Source organism: Leucoraja erinacea, chromosome 15 (assembly GCF_028641065.1).
Source record: "Leucoraja erinacea ecotype New England chromosome 15, Leri_hhj_1, whole genome shotgun sequence".
Taxonomy (NCBI): Eukaryota; Metazoa; Chordata; class Chondrichthyes; order Rajiformes; family Rajidae; genus Leucoraja; species Leucoraja erinaceus.
Window position 1 is genome coordinate 8,009,402 of NC_073391.1, and position 20,628 is coordinate 8,030,029.

Below are 20,628 nucleotides of genomic sequence, written 5' to 3' on the forward strand. Positions count from 1 at the left end.
GCTACTAAAACTTTACTTTCACCTCATTCAACCAAGATTAATGTTTCTAATAATTTTTATTGTAGAAATAATGTGGAAAAATCCAAAGTTCATATGAAGTCACTGATTCTGTACGAACTGTAAAAGATTTGACTACAACGTTATAGAGAATGTGCAGGAAGGAACTGCAGATGCTGGTTCACACTGACGAACACAAAATGCCGGAAAAACTCAGCTCTCTGTCTGAAGAATGGTCTCGACCCTATAAGTCGCACATTCCTTCTATCCAGGGATGCTGCCTGTCCCGCTGAGTTACTCCAGCATTTGGTACCTATCTTCAACATTATAAAGAATATCAGAATATGACTGCACTCATGCATGCACAGGTGAGCTTTTCACACAAGTCAGCACAAGCATTTCACCATCATTTTAACTGCAAATATAATATGCAGCTATTGTAGTTTAGAAACTAACTGTGCAATGGCATAACACATGCTTCAAGTAAGCATTCACATTATCTATTTTGCAGTTTCCCATTAACCTATAATGACATAATATTTCACCATGTGCACGGAATTGAAATATTGTAAACAAGATATTAGGTTTGACATAAAAAAGATGACCCTTCAAATGTATCTTCTTTATCTTTCGTAGTTCTCATCCTTGCTAAAAATCACTCCAAGGTTTATCCATCCCTCTACCCCCCTGTATCTCCATAAACCCCAAAGACATTCCGATGCCTTGAATATTCTGAGTTCCGTTGCCCTTCGAAAGGTGACTTTATTTCGGTGCTTAACACCCAAATTTGTGAATATCTGCTTGAAAATCTAATTTCCCCTTTCAGATATTCTCATCTGATTAACCTTTTATTCATCTGCCTCAGTGTCTGTGGATGTAGTTTGTGCCAGATTTTGCTTCCGAATGCTCCAGGAAAGCACCACATGTTGTTTTGTTATTTTCCAAATTTTATGCAAGTAGAAATTATTATTATTTATATCTTTACATTTTACAAAATCCAGTTCAAAAATAAAGTGGGATGTAATTAGATTTGTAAACCAGCATTAATAATTTGGGGAATATATAAAATACTACAAATCAGGAAGTTTATGATGCTGGTTTCAGATTTATAGGGAAGAAGAGGGCTGATGCTGACAGTAACTTACTCTTACTGTATGATCTACAGGAAAGCCTCTCTGGAAAGACATTTCGGAGGGTTTTACAATGTGTCACAGCTACTTTCACGAGCATTAATAAGCATTATATTCATATTTGCTGCGTGCAGTCTCCATGCTTTATTAAAATACTCACTGTAAATCTTCATCTAGGCAGCTCGCAATTTCTGAAAAGCATTTGATTAGTTTAATCTTTTATCTTTTCCCTTGGCATGCTTTTCATTTAATTCATTTATTTTGTAATCATTGTTCGCCCTCTTTCTCATACTAATTCTGTTTTACAAATTTGAGTCAACCTGCTGCAATAATTTGGCATAAAAGCAATGTGCTCCTGAAAAGTTCCGTTCAGTGGTCCCTTAAATATGAGGTGAGAACTATGTTATGGTCATTGATACAAGGATTAAATGCACCTTTAGTTTAATATACTAACATATCTGTAACTGCATACTTCTGGTGACTTGGAGGAAGTACTATTTTAAAACAGCACAGGTTTTGTCATCTAATAAACATTAAAACCTCAGGTCCGTAGATTCAGGGTGAATACTCCTTTTGCTGAGTAATTTTTAGGAAATGTGATCTGTTGGTTTAAGTCTTAAGTGTTAAGTCTAAGCAATTATGGTGGTAAGGCTGAGAAGCTAATCTTTAATCTGACAGAATTCAAATGACCAAAATATATAATGCAGAAAAACAATAACCAAAAACAAATCTTTATTATGTATTTATTGCATTGCACACCTTGTTTCCAGTTTGGGCAACTGAAAGTAGTAGAAGACCCAGAGTGGTAAAACGATATTCAAGCAGGATTTAGAGTAACTTCATTATTCACCATTATTGCTGCCATAATTAGAGATAGCTGAATGGACAGGAGGGGTGTGACAGGTGGTAAAATTGCTGGTGGATCCCAAACAACCATCTGAATTTGCGTAAATTAAAAACCTCCCATAGTGCCTGTGTAAAATATGCACTGTCCCCATTCTGGATAGCTGCTCACTGTTGGCACAGGAGGATAATTGTGTCAGAGACGATTGGTATTCATTGACTGGATTTAATTTTCCTTCATGTCAACTTTCCTTTCTCATTGTGCAGGAAAGAACTGCAGATGCTGGTTTAAACCATAGATAGACACAAAATGCTGGAGTAACTCAGGGGGACAGGCAGCTTCTCTGGATAGAAGGAATGGGTGATGTTGCGGGTCGAGACCCTTCCTCAGACCCTTTCTCATTGATACATTTCATAATCCTATCCATGACATTTAATGTGTACATTATCTACCTCTTTCACTTTGATATGTTCTTAAGTGCCAGATGCATGATTTTGTAAATGAATTTCAAAAGTAAAAAGGAACTATGCAAACTTGACTCCAAACTGCCAGGTTCAAAGTATGATATTACGACCCTCCCTTGTAGTTCTTGTTTTAATGCTGGCCATATTACCCCATGCAGCACATTGAAAAGATCCACAGTTTGAGTTGATATGTTCATGTACGGCACAAAGACTAATTGCTATAATCCTGGGTTCAAATCAATATTGGTTGTTTTTTAGTAGGTACTGGATGGCAGCTGTTTGCAAGTTTACATTGCCCAGTCAGAAAATGGAACAAAATAATAGATTTGTTGGATATAATTTTGACATGCAGACTTGCAGCAAATGCAATGATTAAATGCAACATTTTTGCAGGAAAAGATATGTAAGTTTTAGTAGCTCCCCATATCCATTGACACATTGTGTAAATGAAGTCATCATAAGGTTATTAGTTTAAATTAGTTTTTAATATAAACACTTAATTTTATCTTGATGCAGTAATATATATTAGATAGTGAATTAAATAAAAATAATTTTTGTATATACTTATGAACCTCAAATGCATTAAGCAATATTTCAATTGAAATACTGCTTCTTGCAACATTTTATAAACCTTTCCATCTCAGTTTGAATGGTAGATGAAAATAAAGGAAATAAGATACATTTCAAATCTTTACTAAATATGGTAATCCAAAATTCTTACTACTACACCGCGTGTTTCAATGGCTGGGAATAATTAACGTTCTCATTGTGCAGAGTATTAAAATGGCACCTGTAGATATCCGACAACATTGCACATTAAAAAAAAAATTAAGCCAATAGATTTTGATCCCCTTAAATATTTCACCAATATTGCTATTATTATCAAAACGCATACACGTTTCAATAACGGGAATAAACTGCACGCTTTTGTAAAAAGCATGTAATTCTATAATCACTGCTTATGATGAAAATGTCTGCATCTGTAATTCTAAACAGAACAAAAAAATCATTTCATTCTGATAGTTTTCCTACAAAATAAAAAATCATATCGAGTTTTACACCTAGTTTCGGAGGCAGGGAATTATTGTGGAGCCATTGGAATCACAAGAGTCCTCGTGAACCAACAGGCTGCATAATTATTCACGTTGATCCTAAATAGCGTTGGTCGAAATCTTTAAAAGATAAGTCAATGTTAAATATTTGGCTTGGCTCATATTCATCTCTTCATTTCTTTCAATCTAAGTACCCCCAATAGCAGGGAGTTAAGTATTTTCTGGCGTTGCTGTCGGGCCATTGTGTTAACATTAGTGTAAGTGCCGTGCAGTGAATCCTATACAACGGCCCAAATGATCCGGCAGATGCGAAAACCTTCAGTTCAGCTTCCATGAGGAAGTATTTTCGGCAGGTATCTGCTTTCTTTTGAAATTGCGATTTGAAATTATTTAAAATATGTTTTTGTTCATAAATAAATGACATTATCAATTTATTTCCAAATAAGATACAGGTGTATTTAACCGTCGGTCAGAAGGGTCTCGACCCGAAACGTCACCTAATCCTTTTCTCCAGAGATTCTGTTTGACTTACTCCAGCTTTTTTAATCTATCTTCGGTTTAAGTTCCTTCCTACTGATATATTCGTCGTCTGAAGTTAAAGTGTGTTCTTGGAAACAACATTGAAAGGCAATCGTCTAAACGCCAAATACACGAAACTCCCCAAACTGCTACTCCTCGATTTACAATTTGGTCAGAACTGATGCGACAAGCTCCACTGAAATGTTTCACGTGTGCAATCAGTCCAGTGTGGTAGTGGCGGTCTATGAAATTGTGGGTTGCATTGACCCAGATCGAAGTACTCCCAAATTGTATCAACTGGTATCAATGTAACATTGCATTCTTTACCCTCAGAGAAGCGGAAAGAGATTAGCGATAATTATCTGCTTGTTCTGCCTTTGTTTTGAGTCTTAAGTAAACTCTCAACACATCGTGTCACTACAAATGTACAGCTAATTGCTACATCTTAATTCACAGAAACAGTTGATCTCCACGCAAAATCTCATGCACCACAGGCAGCCAGTTTCATATATGTTTTGTTATTCTACCCTGCTTTTAGAATATATACAATAATTATTAAGGAACTTGTCCCCAGATCGCTTCAGTGGTCAACTGTCAACTTAAACGTGAATATAAACTAATTAATTAATCTAATTACAAATGATAGTTCTTCTGAATGTCACTAAATCCAAAATAAACATAATCTCGTCAAAATTAGTTTAAAACATAATAATAATTTAACCATTAAAACCTCCTTTCACGATGTTTTGCGGATTTCCTTGTCTTTCATTGAAGTGCCTTAATGTTCTTATAATTAACCTGAGCCGTCAATTTGCACCGTTGCTTGGAGGTTTAAACGAGATATACTTTGCTGATTTTTCCGGGTCGGTATTTTGTTCTCAAAATATTCTGGTTAAGAATGGGAATGACGATATGTCCACCTTACATAAAATACAAGCTGGGCCATTAGTGAAAGTCTGCGCCGCTATCTCAATCTCAGCCCATTTAGAGAACCTTGTCCCTCTCTTTACCTATGAGGGTGGCATCGATCTACGGACCTGCCGTGCGTTGGCTCCTCCATAATGTATGTAACTTGATCTTAAAAGAGACAGCAACCATTTACTTCCGTGTCGAAATCATTAAAACGAGGTATGTTTAATCTCACCCAACACGTCAACAAGAATCGAAGAGGTTTCACTGCTTTGAATCCTGGCTATGTTCGTTTTAATTGGGAAGTGGGTGTTGTCGAGGGCAGCCGGTGTAATAAACACACATTAATTGGTTTTCTCCAACCATCAATTCCCCATGAAAATAATTAAATCCAAAATAACAATAAATGTTTCAAATTCCATGAGAACGGCGAGTTAATTTCTCACCGTTAACTCATAAACTCACAAACCGTTTTGAATAATAAGGTTAATAAAGGTGTACATGTTAATGTCATAACAATATTTGTCTAGTGTCTCTATTATTGGTGTTCTTGTTTTTCTTAAAACAGTCGTTGTGAAGTTCCTCGTCCAGTTCAAAAGATTCGATGATCAAAATAATATACGATAACTTCATCGACTGCAGAATAATGCCATATTCCCCTTTGGTCGTGTCGAAACGGAAGACGAACTGATCCCAAAACAGGTCATTTAGAAATTGCAATAATTTGGAGAAGATTAAAGTTTACTGTCGATTGTCACGCTGGAAGCGACTGCAAGAGTATGAAACCGGTTGAAAAAGATGAGGGTTGCATAATATTTAAAAACATCTTCCAAGTAAAACCCAGGGGTCTGTCTGCTCACTCTGAGATGCAAAACTATTGTGAGGCCAAATGTGCCAAGAAGTCGGAGGATTAATAACACCATTTGAAAAGGAGCCAAACTGCTAAAATCGTCGATTTGTCATTTTAATATGTTACAATGATTTAATGGGAAGATGGAAACAAAACAGAAATAAAAGTAGATGTAAGTCATTGTGGAGTGTAAAGCACTGAACAGCCAACGGCTCCTCTCAATAAAATATTGAAATAGGAGGCACTGACGTGAACATATGGAGATAAAGTTGGTAATTAGAGCAATCCTGTTGCTCTGCATTAGTCAAGTCTCTTAGATTAAGCAAATTCATTAAGTCCTAATTTTAATACCTTGCACATTGGGAATCGATAAGCGCCGGGTAAACGCTCCCTCGAAATGAAAATGTCCCTATTAATCAAGTGCACGTTACCCGACGCTAATCTGTGCCCTTCTTTTCGATTTTATATGAAGTCACTTTGGTTTCAATACTTTATGCTCGATGGGTGCAGTGAAGTCGCCTGCTCGATGGCACTTAACTCACAAGCGCTTGTGAAACATTACGGCCCTTATGGTTCTCATTTACCCCCTTGTTAACATTGTCAGCACTTTATAGTTTAGTATTAAAATAATGCTTAGTTGTCGAAGGTCGCGTTTACTAACTAAAATGACGTGACAAATGTTACATTTCTGATAAAGCTTTGACTTGGTACATTGAGCTGATATTTGATTTTTTTTTCACCTGCTAATCCCTCTCTGCTCGCTAGAGGTCTCACCGCGCATTCTCAAGGCGTTCACTTGTCTTAAAATACATTGTCCAGGATTGGAAAACTTTTCAATTTCTTGAACTACAATCTTTGGAATAAAGCTAAGCTAAGCCATTTCACATTCGTATAAAGCGTTGAACCAAGGTGGGTATTCGCGCCTATTTTAACACTCGCACGAACTTGCAAACCCCAACTAATACAGTTTCGGTACAGTTACAAATGGTTGAGTTCTCAAAAGTTGGTTGTTAAATTGAAGAGCCTCTTGACTTAAGTATAGCTTTCAGGTGGGAATATGAATTATCGGGACCTCTGATTATTAAAACTTTAAATTGCATGGAACGTGATAGATGATAACAATAAAATGTGTGTGACATCTCGTCTCAGATAGAAAGAGTTGATATTCTCTTCGAATATGATCAATCGAAGCCCATTATACAAAATTAATGATCGGAGAAAAAGGCGGATCAATTTCAAAAACAATAGTACTGTTTGGAGCTTTCTGTAAACGTTGAATATTATCCAGATATCTTTAAAGATATTGCATATTTATTTACACGAGTGGTTAATATTGAACACGTATTGACTTCGCATTATTCCAAACATGTTTTCGCTTTCTTAGCTCCATTCTGTGCACTATTTATCCATTTGTTCAGAGGGTAATTTGATAACTCCCGTTGAAACCCGTAAAAAACGAAAACAAATCCCAGTAAATCGGACGCGACAACGTTGGTAGAAATTGAACCTTATTTTGCGATGCTTGTAAATTATTATTTTTTAAACCTGTACTGATTATGGATTTCCGAATAATAAATATGGCTGTGAATTGAATGAAAGGCGAGTGAGCGGAATGACAGGCATTTTAACGGAGCATCAGAGAATTGCATTGTATTTCACTCACATTGTAAACTGTCATGTACAATGAGTCCCCCCCCCCCCCCCCCCGATAACGAGTGAAACATCTGTTCCAAATTAGTTCGTTTAATATCAGACCCACCGAAATAAAGGAGGCTTTATGATTTCCGTTTCAGCTACAAGTAGACAAGGCGAATCCTTGGCTGTTGTGGGTAATTGATAATGGCAAACAATGCCGCAGCATATTTGTACACCACAAACACTCAAATAACACAAGTTGCAGCCGATTACGTTTAACTGGGAAAAAAACACTTCCGCCATCCCTTCTTCAGATATTAACTTTTTCCCGCACATTAAATAGTATGTTTTGTTATAGAAAATTAAATGCATGTGCTTAACTATTAATTTTAAACTGGCAAAAATAAAACAAGTAAGACATTTTGGATAATTCTTACAATCCCTTAAATATTACTTGAGAATTCAAATTTGAAATGTTAAATCCCGCCGCTGCAAGATAGGGAAACAGTTCAATGCGGTGATTACACCTGTTTCAATGGGTCTTTCCTTCTTGGGGCTGATCATTTCCTTTAAGGACTACAGACGAGTAAGATATGTTAAATGACACGGCAATTAATGATAACGCGGGTGGCAGGCTCCACTTTCTGCAATTAAATGGGTTCGATTTTAGTAGATACTTGTCAAAATCGAATAGAACAGCAACTCCAGGCCGGTTCTTTTAAAAACAAAGTTACGCCGACTTTTAGAAAATGAAAGGGGTAAAATATTGTTCCTGAGAGAGAGGGAGAGTCAAGAGTGTTTTATTGTCATGTGTCCCAGACAGAACTATGACAATATAACTTACAGTAGCACAACAGAATATGTAAACATAGTACACTGTAAACTATAATTAACGAGAAAAAAGGTTCAGTGTGTATCTATACACTTATATACATACATACACATACACATATACATATACACACATACATATACATATATGCATGTACACACATATAAGGTAGACACAAAATGCTGGGGTAACTCAGCGGGTCAGGCAGCATCTCTGGACAAAAGGAATTGTTTCTATCTTCGCTGTAAACCAGCATCTGCAGTTCTTTCCAATACACACATACACAGAGGATGCGTGTGTGTGTGTGCGCGCATATGTATATATATATATATATACACACACACACACACACACACACACATATATATATATATATATATATATATAAAGAGAGGGAGAGGAGATGGAGAGAGATATCATTTTTGTTCCTTTAAGCAAATGTGAAATAAACCTCAAACTGAAACCAAAGTGATTTGGATTCGTGTTTGGGTCTTGGACTGGAAGCGGTTGCTCCCAATCCCAAAGTGACGCACCTCCAGCGAGCCAGGAAGGAGTAGGGATCGCGGGCGTCCACCCAATCGCATGGAAACAGTGAGCGCCGTTGACCAATGGGGACGGCAGAGTGGCAGGTGCCGCCGTGGTTTATCAGCGCATCTCCGGCACCCTAGCGATCGAATCGAGTCAATTTCACCGTCAACCCGGGAAAGCGTGCAAGGCAAGAGAAGAGAGAGCTTTGAGCAGCCAGACTTCTTGGACATTTCTCTGGATACACTCCGCTGGAACGAAAAAATAATAATAATAATAACACTTGCCATTAGGGGCACACTTATCGCCAATCCAGATTGTAACAAAATAATCAAGAGCAGACACGATCCGAGAGATCTCGCAGCATTTACCGGTGGGTTCTGTCAAATCTATGTTCTGATCAAATGTTAGCCGTCGGGCAGATGGATAATCGCCAGAGTGCATTCGTCCTGAACAGTACGCCGCTAGCTGCGCTTCATAATATGACTGAAATGAAGACGTCTATATTTCCCTACTCTTTGCAGAATCCCTCGAGCTTCAAAGCCCCGACTCTGGCGAGTTTGAGCGCACAGATTCCACTGGGGACACCGCACGGAATTAGCGACATTCTAGGCCGCCCAGCCGGCTGTCTGCTCTCCGGACTTCCTCGACTGAGCGGGCTTGCCACCACGGCGGGGATGTATTTTAACCCCACAGCAGCTGCCGTCTCCAGGTACCCCAAGCCCCTTGCTGAATTGCCGGGAAGACCCCCCATCTTCTGGCCGGGGATGATCCAGGGGTCCCCGTGGAGAGACCCCAGGCTGGCCTGTCCAAGTACGTACCGCCAACTGCACATTTGTTCTTTATTTAAATTTAATACAATAAATAATAACATAATTACACACAGGAGTTTGACTCCGTGTGATTCCTCTCGCGAAAACACGGTCTGATTTATTTTTTTTGTCGCTTTTGCAGAAATGTTTTCAGCGAAACATTTCAAAACTTTGCCCGAAATAAAGCTGCCATGTCGTAAACACTTAAACCGGTAATAAACATTGATTCAACTGATGAGACTTGGCTCGTTAATCAATACGGCCTGACGGTCACTTCTCTAACGCGAGGGCAAATAATACTAAGAAGCAAATTGCTCAAATTTGTTTTTTAAAAATAGAACAAAACCGAGCGATAATCAGCTGTCTGCTCCCGCTTCTGTTTCCACGGGTGTTGTTATTAACTTTAAAGACAAGACCAGCTAGTTGAAGTGAACTCGCGTGTTCTCTCTGCCTTCTTGTGCATGTGCTATACTGTATTTCGTTGTTTTAAGTTTGTTTTTGTTTTTCTTTTGTCCCCGCAGCGCAAGGTAGTTTAATTCTGGACAAGGACGGAAAGAAGAAGCATTCTAGGCCAACATTTTCAGGTCAACAGATTTTTGCCTTGGAAAAAACGTTTGAACAGACGAAATATTTAGCTGGCCCAGAAAGAGCCCGATTAGCTTATTCTCTAGGAATGACGGAGAGTCAAGTCAAGGTAAAATATTTGCCATCTTCACCACTGTAAATAAATTCAAGGGACATGTGCGCCAAACCAGTTATAAAACTAGCAGGCCGCAGTTTTCTTTATTAAATGTTTGTTGTAAAAGTCTTACTGGGCGTTCAAATGTTGCTTATGACCACATTGGAGTTGTAAATGTACGTGGCCGGAGTTGAACAAAAATAATCCAGATACGTTTACTAGGCCGGTTGTAAACAAAAATACTTCTCTGACATTCGGGCGAATGGAAACCGCTGCAAAGACTGTAATAAAATGGCTTTGCTTAGGCAGACATGAGAAATGTATGTTGTAGAAAACTATTGAGAATATGGGCCATAAGATAAAACTTTTAATTGGCGGCAAACCCCTCTCGGAGTTGCAGGAACGCATTCAGCCGTTGTCGAGACCGATTGTTCTTCATTCTGAGCGTCAGAAATATTAACCTGAAACCTGATGCCGGCGTTGTTCTGCAGGACTCCCCACGAAGAACAGTAGTTTCAGTGTAAACCGTGATGTTGCTGAAGTGTGGACTGATACATCAAACAGTTCACATTTCATCGTTAGACGCCATTGCCTCGTTTAACTTAGTTTATAGACTTTGAGAGTTATTAGGCAAATGGGAAACCCTCAGCTCCTCCCACCACCCAATCCTAATTTTTAAGAAAATAGTTTAATTATCTTGAGGTTTAATTGTCAATGTTTTGCGGGGTTTTAAAAAAAAAAATAAAGAATAACTTCTCATAATGGCAGAACGCGAACAATGGCAGCCACGGACACAATATTTATTTTGGTTCCGTTTTTGTTTTTGCAACAGGTGTGGTTCCAGAACAGACGTACCAAGTGGAGGAAGAAACATGCTGCGGAGATGGCCACAGCCAAAAAGAAGCACGATTCAGAGACTGAAAAACTGAAGGAAACGTCGGAAAACGAGGAGGACGAGGACGAGTACAATAGACCCCTGGATCCCAATTCAGACGACGAGAAAATCACACGGTTACTGAAAAAGCACAAAACCGCCAGCTCTCTGACCATCCTGGACCCACACAGCAACAGCCCAGAGATTTTGTGACAAACTTTAAAGCAAAAATAAGAGAGAAATTATTATTTGAAGAGCTTCAAAGGCTGAATTAACCAGGGTATAAAAACACGTTTAAAATAAATCGATGTTCCACAAGAAATAAGTGATCTATGTTGTACAGCATAATGTATGTGAGATGTATATATTTTTTACAGAATAAGTTATGGAATTATCTTGCAGCTTGATTATATCAGTAACGGACTGAAACCTGACGCAGGCGACAAAACGTTTGGAAGGAGAAGTTTGGATTTTTCTTCCCCTTCATTCTCCTTTGTCCCCGTCCCTTTTTCTTAAGATTTTCAGTGTTAAGGAATAACTATCAGAACTCATGGTTTTGTATGAATTACAGGTTAAAACTGTAGCTGTACATATTATGATGCACGCTTATGTTGTAAAAAAATTAAATGTAAAGTTTTTTGTGTATTTACATTCAAAGGCTAATATTTTGATTTCGCCGGTGATGGCGAATTCCTTCGGAGGCGTTGCTGCGTTTAAAGCCATTAAATCCTAAAACAACCTCTGAATATTCTGTTGAAGACGAATTGAAGGAAATATTATTGCGTCCACGAGAGTTGGAAAAAAACTTTGTATTACCAATAAATTATTTAACAATATGAAATCTAGACGTTAGAATCCGGCTGGTTTTGTCTACTGAATTTGCCGGATCCCTTCTGCAAAAAGGCCAAATTATATTTGGTTAGAAACACTTATTATCGGCTATCTGTGAATTACAGTCGTATGTATACCTTCGCTGATTAACCTAACCAAAGCCGTTACATTTCGCGTCCAGGGTAAAATGATAACGGGAATACTATTGAAGTTTGGAAGCACGTGTAAATTCATAGTCACAAATTCATTATTTCTTCGCAATGCACTTAAACGAAATGACCCCCTTTTAAATCAATTTCAAACACAAGTTTAATTTTATGGAACTCCCGCTGAGCACACAAGGATGAACAAGGCTATTGTTATGTTTATAACTGAACTCGGAGGAAAGGGATCAACAGGTCTAAGCATCGGAAATATTTAGGATGGAGTAATTTGAAATACGGCGATGGGATCCACTATGCCTGGATATATCGTGCTCGCTAAAACACCTACATTTTCAGTTAACCCCGTCAGATTAGTAAAACAACAATGTTCTCGATGCTGGCACGTTGCAATTTAATTATTAGTTGCGCTCAACTCTAGTTTATAACATTGTTGTACTTCTAAGAATAGAGTCACGATATTGATTGCTTTTGCGCCTTTTATGTTTGAATGGACATCTTATATATATATATATATTACTATTGCATGCTGTTTATGTACGTCCGATGAGTTACTTCGCAGCAGATAAACTCCAAGACCATTCCATAATTAAGCTGATCGAAAATAAGCACGTGAGTTTATTTTTTGCTTTAAAAAAATCTTGATTTATGGAAGGAACGTAAAGCGTGTGGTGTATGGATGCGGGCTCTGCTTCTGATCGTTCTACTCAAAGTCTGCTAAAGGGTAAGAGTAACAATCGGCCCGCCGCACCCCAAAACCACGCAGTGTTTGCAACACTAGTTGCCTGCTTAATTTCGAGACTCGCCGTTAGTTATGGCGGAAGATCCGAAATTCGGATCTTTCACGAAGTTTGACAAATCAAAGCTGAGGCAGCCAATTCCATTCACGGCCACCGACAGTCAAACCTGTGTCTCAGGTCCTTTTGGAATAGATTTGCTCAAAGCAATTTCTTTAAAACAAATTATCGATATATTCAAATATATTGAAACAACTAAAATCAACTTTTCTAATATGTATTAAAATCAACGACTGTTAGGCACAAATGTTGCCTTTCGTTTAACTATTTCGAAAGTATTCCCTTGATGAATTTGCCGTGGATCTGAGCGAAGTTTGGTGGGCGGTGATTTTTTTCTAATGGAGACCAGCAATTAGTTCTAAAAGTGGCTTTGTACACAGGGATAAGATTCCTCTTAAGCTCCATCTGTCTATATATATATATATATATATATATATATATGTGTGTGTGTGTGTGTGTGTGTGTGTGTGTGTGTGTGTGTGTGTATGAACAAAAGGTAACATCGCTTGCTATTGTGAGCTTGGATATTTTAATAGCTCGTTTATTAAACCTACAGCGAAAACACTTGGATTCTCGAAGGGGTGGGTCACATCGGAAAATAGGCCAGTTTCCCCAGTGAGGTGGCCAGGTGACATGGTAAAAGTTAGGTCTGATGGATTGGTCATATGTATCCTTATGTTGCGCATTATATAGAAGGGGAAACAGGAACGACAAAAACGTTCCCTAAAACGGGAGAATTTTGAAATAGGAACTGTTTTTTTTTTAAACCTTTGTTGCAATTGTTAAGGTCGTGATATTATGCAAAGTTTAAACTTGAGAACGGGAAATTTGCATTTCGCCGAGATTAGAAACAAGATGAAAATTATACAAATTGCTTAAAATACAAAATAATTGGCGCGAACGTCTGTAGAATGTAAGAAGGACGTGAATATTTGAAGGGAAACGAATCAATAACACAAGCGATCAGAGATTTTTGAAGACTATCGTCCACCTTTAACCCAGTTATTGGACCTTACTTTCAATGCTATAAGATGCTGCATCATTTAAAAATGTTTTGCCTGACATTTACATTATCTTATATTTTCAGTTGCTCTAAAAATCCTGCCTTTTCCTCAATTGAGACGCAATCAATTCTCGATTAAACTGCGACTTTTGAGTGATTTTTTATATCAAAATTCAAGCCGAATTTAAGTTTCCATTTATTAAAAAAATACTTCGAAATTGGATGTTATATTAAAAAAAAAAGATAATTGGATAGCCAATAACGGATGCATTCAACACCGAATGTCATGACATCAAGTTTTTCGCGCTAAGCCTATTTTGCTCTGTACCAAGTTAAAAATGTTAGCAACTCCCCGGATAAGGATCATATCAGATGACACACACATTTGGCACGGTCCGCCTATAATAAACAAGCATAACTTCAAGCGCACTAATACAACGATCGCCTCATTAATAATGTGATATCAACTAAATCTATATCTGACATTGCCCCTTTGATGATGGAATGCGTAACTTGTCTGAGCGTTTCTTTTCTCTAAATTCCTGTGTATGCTATGCGCGTCACTTGTTACTGAAACATCAAACTAGCCGTTGAAGTTCAAGACAATTCTCCTATGAAATGTTGCTGGAGGATGACAATCAATTTATAATCGTAAACTCGGGCATATTCTCCAAAACAACGAGTTATTTGTTGTCCCATTCTTTGCCTGATACTGGGTCGTTCTCTCTGTCTGTCTCTTGGAGTTTGCACATCACTTTTTGTGTGTGTGTGTGTGTGTGTGAGAGAGAGCGAGGGAAAGATGGAGACTCCCAGTCTCTCTCTATCTCTCTCCCCCCACCCCTCCCCTCCCCTCCCCATCCATGGACTGAGTGAGAGACGCCTACTAGATTTGACATCCCCTTCTTGCCGTCCACTCTCGGCCTTTGGGAGGGGAAAGAGCGCCGAGCAACAACAACAAAAAAGAGAAAACACATTTTTGAAACGTCTCGATTCATTTGAAAGAAGAGTCGAAACAGAAAAGACGAGTTGTGCCGAGGAATTGTTTGAGAAACAAAGACATTTATTTCTATAGCCCATAAACGTCACATAAGTTGAATCTTTGATTTAATAAAATAGTTTACAGTTGGGTGGCTATCGATATATGGGCACCTTGGTACAGCTTGGCTGCACACTGTTTTTTGTTTACACTTTGTCCACAAACGAGAATGATCTCATGGTCACGGGCGCATTAATTTTGCCGGCAGACACAAAATCATTTCCAATCGTAGTGATTTATACGAAAACACGCATCAATCCACTGCCATCAAGTAGCTTGTGAACTTTGTAGTGTACTAAATTAAATCGATAGAAGGAACGGCTCGCTATTGGCTGTGTTTCCCATCTCCGGACCTAATCATCTTTTAATGCTGTAAAGAAAGCAGCGTGTAAAATTTGCAATATTAGCGCTGGAGATTAAATATTGGCGGTAGATTACGAATTTTGCAAATTTAGGTTTCAAGGGGCTTATATACAATCCATTGAAGCACATGTAGCAAGCTATTAGCAGAAGGAAATATTCCCATCTAAACGCTGTCCATAGATAGTCCACCGTATGCAGTAACAAAAATAGACAAATAGTTTACAAAAAGTCTCATGATTTCCATCCTACGAAATTTCACGAAAACTTGGCATTATTTTGGAATAAATTAGAATAGTAGAACTTAACACAGACAGGCTGCTATTTTGGTGTGGTTATAGGAAATCAGATTACTTTATCAACAATGGCATAGTCTTATCTAAAGTATAATTTGGTCGAGAATTTATGGATTGATATTGGCTAATGGATATGGACATGTTGGATTTGTTATCAATAATTAATAGTTGGTGTATCAGATGACAAGCAGCCTATCTTTACAAAAGGATATGCATGGGGCAGTTGGAAGGATGGTATGTTGGTTTTCTTTTTTAAGTGGATGTAAACCTGAAGAGCAGCTAAACTGTGATTCAAAACAAAATAATATGGCAATATGTAGAATAAGGGATCATCAAAACAAAAAAAATACCTAACTAGCCTAACACAGACATGAAATGGTGAGAGAAATCTCGATAAAACCATTACTGAAAGGAATTCCACTACCTATACAATCGAATGTACAAAAACCTCTCTAGTACAATATAGATATACAATTTTCGCATTGCACTTCATACATTTTATACATAAGGAAACCGTTTCTTTTGTTAAAAGACGGACAATGTTTTCTGCTAAACATTATAAATGTGAGATATTTAAAAGGTGTAGTAAATTCTACTTTAGCGTTTGGCAACAAATCTGTGACACATTTTAAAATTGTCCCACATTTAATTCAAGTGTCACAGGAATGTACGAAATGGTGAGGTATGTGTGGTCGTCTTGAACAGACTGCAGGTGTCAAAGCAGAATGGATGATGAACAGTCTGAGGTGAAGGCCCAAGAAATACAATATCAACATTGGTTGAATTACAAAGATGTCTGTGAGTGTTCCGATTTCCCTGCTTGTCCACTTTCATTTGTTTGCTGCAGGCAGACTAGAGGGTAGTTTCTCGAAAGATTTTCTCATTTCTTTGATACTTTTTACCTGCAAAAGAACAAAAATAATTCAGCCAAATAATATATGCAGACATGAATGGCCAAAATTTAATAGCAACAGCATGGCAATTTAAGGCCCAAAAGGAAATTTGATGAATAGTGAAAATAAAATAAAACATTAATATTTACCACCACATCACTGCACCACACAACAGTTGGGCATATTTCTATTAGGTTTACCTGCCCCTGCAGCTATTCGAAAGAACAGGAAGACAGGCTGGAAGAGAAAAAAAAACATGCCATTGGGTCAATAAGACATTTAGAATTACAAGCACAAAATGCTGCAGTAACTCAGCGGGACAAGCAACATCTCTGGAGAGAAGGAATGGGTGACGTTTCAGGTCGAGACCCTTCTTCAGGCTGAGGCTGAGGCTGAGTTACTCCAGCATTTTTGTGTCTATCCTTGGTTTAAACCAGCATCTGCAGTTCCTTCCAACACATTTAAAATTACAGCATCCTCGATTATCAAGGAATTTGTGAGTTGAGATGAGTCGAGTCAAGAGTGTTTTATTGTCATATGTCCCGTACAGAACAATGACATTCTTACTTTCATCAGCCCAACAAAATATGTAAAGATAATTCACTGTAAACAATATAATAAACAAGAAAAAAGTTAAGTGTGTGAATATATCTCCACATCCTCACATATACATATATATATACACACACACACACACATATACATATATATACACAGATATACACGCACACACACACATATATACAGACATGCGCGTACACAAAAAACAATGATCGTGCAATAATACCAATAATAGTCTACTAATTGTGTGTTTAATAGTGTAATATAATATATAATATATTGGTTAAATGAGACTTAATTAATACTGAAGATAGACACAAAAAGCTGGAGTAACTCAACAGGACAGGCAGCATCTCTGGAGAGAAAGAATTAATACTTTGCTATTAATAGATCAGACTGCTGATTGATAATTGATAATTTTAGTAGTGAGTTTAGATTATGTTATGGGGGGTTATCACTCATAGTTTATTAATACCGTATTGTCCTCATCGGTTGGCATTTAGCTTTTTTCCTTCGTGGCCTTGTTATTTCTTGGCTAGAATCCAGCATTTGTTATGTAATAAGGTTTAAAGTTCCTGATGCTGATGTAGACGATTCTTCCATTTATTTCAGCACACATTTGGAGACCACAACATTCTCAGTAAGTTCTTCCAACAGGAATGCCAGACCGCAGGGCATTCTTGGATTGAGTAGTTGATCAGCAGGAGGCTCGGATAATATGCAGATATATCTCAGGCCATCTAAAATTAAGAAACTGCAGGCAGGTACCTAAATATTAAGGAGCAGCATCCAAATTCCCAAGAATATCAGCAAACAAATATCCCTTTTCCAGTCAGTGTGTGAGCTCCATTATGAAGTTTTATCAATCAGTATTGTTTCTTTCCAAACAGTATTGACTGGCATTTAATGTCAATCCCTTCATCCTCTTGCCAATTCTGATGACGATACAAATGCCCCACTTTCTGCAGGAGGTTCTTTGTTGCTTTCACTGGCACCAGTGGAATATTTAGTTTAGAGATAGAGCGCGGAAACAGGCCCTTCGACCCATCGAGTCCCCGAACTGACCAGCGATCCCCGCACATTACGGCTCCGCCACACACACTAGGGCCAATTTACATATACACCAAGCCAATGAACCTACAAACCTGTATGTCTTTGGAGCGTGGGAGAAAACCGAAGATCTTGGAGAAAACCCACGCAGGTCACGGGAGGAGTGTACAAACTCCGTACAGACAGAACCCGTAGTCAGGATCGAACCCGGGTCTCTGGCACTGTAAGGCAGCAGCTCTACCGCTGCACCACTGTGCCGCCCTGCATGATGGAAACTATCCTGTATTCCCATGTTCGACTTGCCCTTCACGTCATAGTAATTTCAAAGACATCTCAGCGCAACCATTTTTATTTATTTTTTGCTAAACATTGGCAGTAGATGCAGGGGGTCAGGTACCACACTGGCATCCAGTTGTGGATTTGGTTGTTAGGGTACAGGTAGTGATCAGCTACTGGCTTGGGGCAACCCGGGGCAAAGCCCATTCTAAGACACTTTATGTGCTGGAACACACCAGGCACCCACCCTTTGCCAGCACTTGAGATTGTTAAAGGTTACATATTGTTTAAAATATGTTGCAATGATTTTCAAAGAGAACAATAGGACATGACACTGGAAAGCTTTATTGCATATAGATTTCTCCAGATTTACTCCAGCATGGCTTTTATAATGATCCAAAATTAAAATGAACTAACATGCACATAAATCTTTTTGAAGCCGAGCTTTATTGAAGTCCTACTTCCTAGCTGTCTGTGCTAACCTCCTCTTCCCTCTTATGCTTCCCTGATACGGCAGTATTGTGCAGAACGTAGAGAGGACAATCTGCTTGAAAGCCAAGAACGAATGAGGCAAGATAGGTGAAGTGAGAAGTAACAAAGAGAAGAGAGTGAATAAACAGACACAGCAGACTGAGGAAATGAATGAAAGAAGAACAGAGGAAAGTGTTTGTGTGGAGATATCTGAAACAGACACCAAAGACGGAAAAACAACATGCTAGTCTGGAGAAGATTATCTGATACCAGTGAGAGAGGTAAGAGTAAGATGTGGAGATCTAGAAGTGGAGAAATAAATAGGTAAATATAAGAGAAAATTGAAAACAATAGGTGACCAATAAAGGAAAATAGTGACCAAAGGCAGTCTTTTGAAAATTAACCATCCTTCAGTGGTGGTGTGAGAAGTGATCTGTTTGTCTTACATGCAGCCCAGCCTAAAGAAGTCTGAGGATCACAGAATCAGAAAATCTTGTGATCATTATCACAACCAGGACTGATTTGAGCAAATCGTTTCTAAAGAGGCACATGTGGCAGACAGTATTCAGGCATACCAATCGCTACATTTTAGTTCTGATGAAACATTAACTGATTTCTCTTTCCACAAATGCTGCTTGATTTGTTGAGCTCTTCCAGCATTTCCTGTTTTTTGTTTCAGATTCCAGCACATGCAGTTCTATTTGTTTTCCACTAATTTCTGGTGGTGGCCTCAATGCTTGGTTTTAAGTTACTCACAAATTGGACTGGTGACTTGCCTTCCAAGTTATACTGCCTAATATAACGAATAACCACAGCCATCTTATAAAATCTTACAAAAAACACTGAAGCCACTTCTGCAATGGATTATAAGATAAATTGTCATGTTTGTTGTATTTACCACTATAATAAGCACACATTAGGTTAGAATGGCCTTGTCTCTTTTACTTCAAATTGAGAGGTAATGTAATCTTGAAATGTATAATAGTACAACTCTTCAATAATGATATGCCCATCTTCTCCTCTTTTGGCTGCAGATCTCATTTACTATGTTTTAAACCCATTCGTTTTTTGTATAAATTGTCTAATTTAGACACAAATTGCTGGAGTAACTCAGCGGGACGTGCAGCATCTCTGGATAGGAATGGGTAACGTTTCGGATCGAGAAAAAGGTCTATATTTGGTGTAAACCAGCGTCTGCAGTACCTTCCAACACAATTATCTAATTTAATTAATTAACAATTATCTAATTGCACGTTAAACTTTTTCTCTTGCAAGTAAATTATTCCAGTTGCTTAATGTCCCGTTTGTATTGCTGGAAGGGCAATTTGCACCATTCAGTATCCAGGACCCTGGCACGATTTGGAAGTGGCATTTTGATGTCGATAGCAAATCTGCCCTACATGCAGGGCCGGCCTTAGGAGGTGCGGGGCCCAATTGGGAATAATTTTGGTGAGCCCCAGGTTCCCAGCCAAGGCCTGTAGAATCATAGAAATACAAATAAAGTCTATTATAGACTTTATATCTCTATGGCAGAATGGAAAGTAATCAAAATGTGCGCTTAAAAAGTGCCTGCGAGTTAATGGACCAAACAGATCTAAGCTACATTTTAATATAAAATTGCATACATGTAAGCCTACAAGTAACAAACAAAATGTGTAGATCACCTCTGAAAAGTACATCGTTACAATACCACTTGTTTTAGTGACTATGAAATGCAAAGAAATAGTTTTAACTAGATCCTGGAAAACCAATAACTATTGGCGAAAAACCA

At 38.2% G+C, this 20,628-nt stretch overlaps 2 protein-coding genes across 2 annotated transcripts in view; one reads left to right on the forward strand and one right to left on the reverse strand.

The window, feature by feature from the left end:
- Positions 1-8,928: 8,928 nt before the first annotated feature.
- Positions 8,929-11,983, forward strand: nkx6.2 (NK6 homeobox 2). Its single transcript, XM_055646644.1, has 3 exons — positions 8,929-9,570; positions 10,091-10,263; positions 11,081-11,983. The coding sequence occupies exons 1-3, from the start codon at positions 9,162-9,164 to the stop codon at positions 11,333-11,335; spliced, it is 837 nt and encodes a 278-aa protein (XP_055502619.1). The 5' UTR covers positions 8,929-9,161; the 3' UTR covers positions 11,336-11,983.
- Positions 11,984-14,953: 2,970 nt separating this feature from the next.
- The window catches only part of LOC129703927 (inositol polyphosphate-5-phosphatase A), a 537,367-nt gene continuing 531,692 nt past the window's right edge, over positions 14,954-20,628 (reverse strand). Inside the window, exons 16-17 of the mRNA XM_055646645.1 lie at positions 16,700-16,736; positions 14,954-16,508 (exon numbers count right to left, since the gene is read on the reverse strand). Coding sequence (XP_055502620.1) covers positions 16,459-16,508; positions 16,700-16,736 — 87 coding nt within the window. The 3' untranslated portion in view covers positions 14,954-16,458. The remainder of the gene's footprint in view (positions 16,509-16,699; positions 16,737-20,628) is intronic.